This window comes from Cryptomeria japonica, chromosome 7 (genome assembly GCF_030272615.1).
Source record: "Cryptomeria japonica chromosome 7, Sugi_1.0, whole genome shotgun sequence".
Taxonomy (NCBI): Eukaryota; Viridiplantae; Streptophyta; class Pinopsida; order Cupressales; family Cupressaceae; genus Cryptomeria; species Cryptomeria japonica.
The window spans coordinates 423,665,767-423,673,208 of record NC_081411.1 but is presented as its reverse complement, the minus strand read 5'-3'; the positions used below and the strand labels follow the sequence as shown (position 1 = coordinate 423,673,208).

Sequence of the window (7,442 nt, the reverse complement as noted above, 5' to 3'; positions counted from 1 at the left end):
ATGTCTTTCCAAAGAGCAATTCGCCAATGCAGCAAACGAAAAAGGAATGACTTCTCTTTATTGGGTGTGTAATGGATTTTTCCCTAAAGTAAGCATTTGTCAAGTGATTCTTGAATATGGGGGAAGAACGGATATTCAAGACAAGAGAGGCCGCCTCCCCCTCCACTATGCAATTGAGAGAGAGAAGGGAGATTTTATTGATTTGTTGATTGGGGAAGGCAACAACGATACAGTGCGGACTGCGGAGTCAAGATTTCTATGAAAGGAGTGGGAAGATGGTTAGTTTAAAAGACAATGATGGGGTGAGCCCTCTAGATATGGCCATCAAGGACAATAATCTAAAGCTAATGGTGAATCTATTGTCGGTTTCTCAACAAGTGCTAGACACATATTTTGATAAGTTGGATTTTACCAAGCTTCTGCGTGAGTTTACCTATCAAGGCAATATGGAAGTTGTGAAAAAATTGTTGGAGAGCGGAACCGATCCACTTGATTGCGATGAAAAGGGCCAAACAAATTTGCATCGCGCTACTATGTGTCAAGATGATTACAAAGCACGTAAGTTAACTAAGTTAATGCTCGGGAAATGTACAAGCGAGGAAGAGAAGAAAGAATGGGTAACCAAACAAGATGATATGGGTAAAACGGTTCTCCATGTTGCATCTATGAAAGGAAATAAAGACTTCTGTTACTTACTTTTTGACATAAATGAAGGCATTCTACAAATAAAAGATACTGATGGGCGAATAGATCTCTTCGAAGAAGTTAAAGGAGGCCACGATGATCTCTGTCTGAGTTTGATACATTGGAAACAACATTTTAATGTTGATTCCATTTTTGACCGCAGTGGGCTGACACTACTGCATGTGGCCGCTTCAGAAGGCAGAATGCATATAGCGGATCTCCTCCTCGAGAGGTCAAAGAAGCCTAAAGCATATGTGAGGACAACAGATTTGGAGTCTAGACAGACAACGCTTCATAAAGCCACCAAAGGAAGACACACAAATATCATAAAAGTTTTGTTGCACTGGGGAGCTCATCCCCTTCTCGAAAGAGATTGTGATGGCCGAACTGTATTCCACTATTTCGCGCCAACACTATTAAGTGGAGATGATAGAAAAGAAGTTGCGAAATTGCTGTTAAAGAAGTGTAGAACCGATGAAAAGAAATTGCTTTTGCTGTGGGCTAGGCACTACAGACCAACATCTAAGAGATTCTTCACTCAAAATCTTTCTTTCACAACAAAAGGAGCATTTCAAAGGGGAGGAAAACAATTTGTTAAGGACAACTGCACGTCTGGGTGATGTTGAGATGACCAAAGAATTTCTTACTAGGGGTACTCAAATCAGGGACATTAAGGACCACAATTGGAAAGAAAACTTAAGGAAAGAAAAGAGAGATAACGTTGACACAGGTATTCCGATAAACTTGAATTTTTTCTTACCGCTTTATGCAGTTATATTTATAAAACCAGACTGTATTTAATTATTGTGCGCCTGCTTGTCTGCAGTTTGCATGCAAATTCAAAGCATTGCAGAGAAAGGGAATGATCAACCAACTACATCTGACATTCTTTGAAAAATATAACCATATTCTTTTCTAAACGAAAAAAATGTTTAAATTTTTTTTGAGCGTTCTTATCCAAAGTAGTTATTCCTAATTTTACAGGAAGAAAAGATTTTGCACTTGGTCTTGTCGCATTACTTTTGAATCCTTATTTAAAACCTCCCATTACAGTGGGTATTTTTGGCAGTTGGGGTATGGGTAAATCGAGTCTGATGGTACAGGTAAATTTAAGTCATACGTTAAGGAAAAATCTTATTTTACTCAAAATTTTAGTATGTTTGGCCTAAACTCTAGTTCACTTTCGTTCAATATAGACCGAGGGCATCTTATTGAAGGCAGCCGCACAATTGGCATTGTTACCATCTGAAATGTCAAGTTCTAAAAATTCAAGTTTTCCAGGTTTTCAAATTCTAGAACATACAGAAAAGGGCAGAAAGAAATACAACCAGATTGAGACAAGCATAAATCTATTGCTCAATGACACAAAGTTAAAAAGTAGTTTTTGTCGGATTCTGAAGAGTAAGATAGTTGAATTCTGGATGAAGATAAAATATACAGGCACAACAAGGGAGGTAGAATTTAAATTTGTAAAATAAAATAAATCTTTCTCTTTAACCATTTCCACTAATTCAATGTTAAATATGGTCGTTAATTAGGAAGGACGCTCGCTTCCTACGTTTTTAAATGAGTGCGAGGCTAAGCATCATCATATATTTAAATCATTGGCTTCTATGGATAACAGTGGCATGGTAAATATCTTAGCTTGAGAAAAGCTTCAGTATTGTCTTTTGTTGTAATCTGGCTAATTTCTAATTTTTTTTGGCTTTAATTGTTTCTTAATTTTTCATTTTCAATTTAAAGTAAAAGGTCAACAATCACAGTCAGAAATTGATCCTCCAACAGATGAAAGTGTGCCTGTTATATTAACCGTCCGATATAACGCTTGGAAATACAAGAATGAATTAGAAGCATTAGCGGGCATGGCAGTAGAAATAACAAAAGGAATGGAAGGAATAATGACAAATGCCCAATGGTTAAGCACATGTTTGAGAAATACTTGGAGAAAGTAGAAACAAGTTATCTTGATTGAAATTATTTTTCCATGCCTCCTTACAATTCTATTGGCCATCTCATTTACTTGGATCCTATGGTTTTTGTTGGATAGATACAAGATCAAGGAATTAACGCAGCTAAAATATGCATCTTTTCCTTTAACTGTAGTTATTATGGCATGGACTTTGGTAAAGAAAGTGATGAGCACTTGTAAATCCAGTGAGAGTTCAATTGATGAATTATATAAAACTTTTAGACCATACTGAAAAGCTTGGTTATCAAGAACAGGTAATCTCTGATATTAGTTTCTTGAAAAAGGAAATCAGCCAAAACCCTTATCGTGTATGCACTGCCGCTTCGTCCGTATGGCATTTCATAAAAGGGTCTTGCATTATTTCATTGCTATTTTCTAAATACAGTGGAGAGAAAATGGGTCGTTCGATACCTAGTGCTAATCTTAGAACAATTGTATTTGTTGATGATCTTGATCGATGTCAAGAATCTATCATTCTTCAGGTAAATTTAGATTTTCAACTAAAAAAATTAACTACCTATGCCATTGACAATGTGTTAAAAAATATGGTACACAGGTTTTGTCGGCAATTAATCTTGTATTAGCTGTCTGCGAAATCAACGTAGTTCTAGGAATGGATAAAGGTCTGATCCTGAAGATATGAATGACGCGTTGGAATGCAAAAGATAATGTTTTTTTGTTTTCCTAGCTAATAAAGCATACTGCTATGTAATAAAGCAGTCTTATGTTTTATGCTTTGTATGCTTTGTTTTATGGTTTGTAAGGCAGTCGATAACTATTTTTTAAGTTTTTTTTGCTTTATTTAATCGGTGTTTAGCTCTCTTTATATATGAGAGACTATGTAATTATTTTTTTAAGTTTATGAGTTCAAGTTTTCAATATATCTTTCAGTTTTCAGAATACTGATTGTTCTATTTCAGTTATGAATATATTGTGTTTTTTATTATCTTTCAGCTTGTATTATTTTTATAATCTTCCATTTGGTATCAGAGAAGGTTGCAAGAGTTCTGATTGTGCAGGTTGCAGGTTAGAACAACACTTATTTCTAGATGGCTAATGGAAAAGATTTAGCATTTCAGCTTCTATTATTTACTAGAGAAAACTATGATTATTGGAGTATCAAGATGAGGAGCCTACTTTTATCCCAAGATCTCTGGGAATTTGTGGAAGGTGGATATATAGAACTTGATGATCAAAATACATTCAATACATGGACACCACAACAGAAAAATAAGTCGAAAGAAGATAGAAAGAAGGATAACGAATCTCTTTTCACCATTCAATTTGCCTTGGATGTTTCAATTTTTCCTCGAATTGTTAGTCTGACAAAATTAAAGGATGCATGGGAGGCTCTACAAATTGCATACCAAGGTATAGACAAAATCAAATTGGTAAGACTTCAAACTTTTTGAAGAGAATTTAAAAATCTGAAGATGAAGGAATCTGAGTCCATTCATGAATTTATTATGAGGACTTAAGGTATTGTAAATCAACTTAGGACTCAAGGTGAAACTATATCAGATCAGAAAATTGTAGAATTTTTTTTGAGGTCTCTTCCTCCTAGATTTGATCTAGTAGTAATTGCTATTGAAGAAAGTAAAGATCTAACTACTTTCAAAGTTGCAGAATTAATTGGTTCTTTACACTCTCATAAAGAGCACATGCAACGTTCTATGGAAATTTTTGTGCAAGAATTCCAGTCTTCTATGAATATTGAGGAAAAATCCAAATCTCCTCCCTCTCATACTGCTAAATTTCAAGGTGAATCTTCTGGTAATAACAAAGGAAGAGGATGAAGTTCTGTTGATAGAAGGAGTATACAGTGTAGATATTGTGAAAGATATGGGCACTATGAATCCGAGTGCATGAAGAAGAAATCTGACTTGAATAAGTCAAGAGCTAGTTATGCAGAAGAATCTTCTGACGCAAAGAATTCTACATACTTTGCATGCAATTTGGCAAAAGAAACCCAAGAGGATTTCTGGTTCTTGGATAGCAGTTGTTCAAATCACATGACAGGTAAAATTGATTTCTTTGTCAAATTAGATGATTCAATGAGGTGTAAAGTTAAATTTGGAGATGATAAGGAGGTTGATGTAATGGGAAAAGGTACCCTTGCAGTCAAGACTAAGCAAGGAGTCACTACAAATATCCATAATACTTTCTTTGTGCTAGAATTACAACATAGTCTTTTGAGTATAGGACAACTTCTAGAAAAGAACTATAAAGTTGTATTTGAAGATAGTTGCTGCAAGATTTTTGATAAATCTAATAATCATCATCTTGTAGCAAAGACTTATATGACAGAAAATAGATTGCTTTCTCTCAAATTGGTTTCTAGTAAGTTGCATGCACTAAAATCAACCATAGATGATTCATGGTTATGGCATCAATGATATGGTCATCTGAATTTTCAAGGGTTAACTTTGTTGAATAAGAAGAATATGGTGCGAGGTCTTCCTCCAATCAAGGCAAAATAAGAAGTTTGTTCAGGGTGTGCACTTGGCAAGCATCACTGAGACAATTTTCTGGTGGGCATATCTTGGAGAGCCAAATCTCCTCTAGAGCTTGTGCATGCTGACATCTGTGGTGATATGCAAGAGCCATCATTGGGTAATAACCTTTATTTTTTAACATTCATTGATGATTACTCTTGCCACACTTGGGTTTATTTTTTGAAGCAAAAATCTGAAGCCTTTGCATGCTTCAATAATTTTAAAGCACTGGTTGAAAAACAAAGTGGGTATCTTGTCAAGATACTTAGAATAGATAGAGGGGGAGAGTTTACTTCTAATGAGTTTGCTAATTTTTGTGCTAAGAATGGCATCTACAGATAGCTTACTGCCGCATATACACCTCAGCAAAATGGTATTGTTGAAAGAAAGAACAGTACAATTATGGAAATGGCATGAAGCATGCTTCAGATAAAAAATATTCCACATAGTTTTTGGGGAGATGTAGTTGCCACTACAATATATATTCTCAACCATAGTCCCACGAAAGCAGTTCAAAATCTGACTCCAAAGGAAGCCTGGAGTGGTCACAAGCCTTTAGTGGCTCATATCCACATCTTTGGATGTTTGGCATATGTGCATATTTGATAGGGAGGTTCCTAGTTGCTCGAGTCAACTTGACTCACTCCAAGGCCTTTTCTCCTAGCCTAGTCTAGGGATACTCTTTTCTGTTCCCCTAATCCACTCTAGGACCTCACTATCAAGGTTTGTTCCTCACTCCTCATGAATTCACTTTCATAAATTCATCAACACATCAAACATCTTGCAGGGTTGCTCTGCCACTGATTAATCTTACAACTTCTCTCAAGTTGTTTCTCCATCACCCTAGGATCTTCTCTCCATTTGATCCCATCTCCCCTATTCTGAGGCTAATAGCCTAGACTCCAAAACAACTGTGCATATGATTTTTCTTAGTCACTGGTACCTAGCCGGGCTATCATCAAGCTCGCCTAGGGCTAGTCTACTAAAACAACCGTCGCCATTCCCTAGAATTTTACCAATGGAACCTTATAGCACATGTTTGGCTCTTCTTGACAACTTCCAATGGTTGTGTGGATCCCACGATGGAGCTTCAAGATAAAGCCATGACCGCAATTACTTATCACCAACAAGAAAACAAAAAAATGAAACAACAACGCTATCTATAGAGCCAAACTTGGAACAATTATAGAATTGAAACTCACATAGTGCAGGAAAAAAACTTCTACACTATCTACATCACCATTTGATAAACCACAATAGAGACAAAACCAGGCAATGATCTTTCGATTTGTTCACATAACAAAAGTGTCTTACGGAAAACTCCAAAATCCAACTGAACCCTTACAAAATGTCCATTGGGTCTTATATAGCTTGTGCACATGTTGTGCATCATCCCTAAACAGACGAGATGCACCCTCGACACAATCAGTTGTCTGCAGTAACCATCCTTCAATCTCCATCGGGTCATCAGGTCCGCGCCACAGAAACACTTGGCTTCCGAACATTGGCATCAAACAAACTTAGGCCGTGATGAGTCCCGAACAAGTTCCATCGATGGGTCAGTTTCATCGACATCGAGCAAACTAAAGGTGGTTTCATCGACATCGAGCAAACTTCAAGCGGTGTCATTGACATGGAGAAAACTTCGGCTGCGGTGAGTTCCGAAACCATTTGATCGAAGGCTTTGTTTCATCGACGATCTTTGATTGGCGCACTTTTTTTCTCGGGTCCGCGGAATAGCTTGAACAAGATATGCCTAAAGCCGATGGTGGGCTCCACTGCTGGCGGTCTAGGGAATATTCACAAAAAGAAGACAAAAAGTGCTCCAAGTTGCTCTAAGCTTGAAATGCAGTCCTTAGCCAAAAATGAAAATTTGCAAAACTTTAAAGGGTATTTGTTCACCCTTAGGTGCTCCTGCACCAATATTCCATTTCAAAAGCATAAGAAGTTGGATGCCAAATCCCAACTTAGTATCTTTGTGGGCTACTCTACTACAACTAAAGGCTACAGATTCTATAATTCTGAGACAAAGCAATGAATAGTTAGTCGGGATGTGATTTTTGATTAAGGGGGAGTATGGTAGTGGAAAGATGATGTGCAAAAAAATCCATCAATAATCTTAAACATGGAAGATAACAATGTTCCTCCTCCTCTCCCCACAAGCTCAAGTGGAAGTTCTAGCTCAAGTTCTAGTCCTCCAAGCTCACCTAGTTCTTCAAGTAGCACAAACTCAGGTGAAGATTCACCTCCATCGTCACCTCTGGCATCTGTTTCATGAAAGGTATGAAGTTTAG

The 7,442-nt window shown here is 36.9% G+C and overlaps 1 protein-coding gene across 1 annotated transcript; it reads left to right on the top strand.

Moving 5' to 3' along the window:
• Positions 1-317: 317 nt before the first annotated feature.
• Positions 318-1,304, top strand: LOC131856811 (uncharacterized). Its single transcript, XM_059208742.1, has one exon. It carries the CDS (start codon positions 318-320, stop codon positions 1,302-1,304), a length of 987 nt encoding a protein of 328 aa, XP_059064725.1.
• The last annotated feature ends 6,138 nt before the right edge of the window (positions 1,305-7,442 follow it).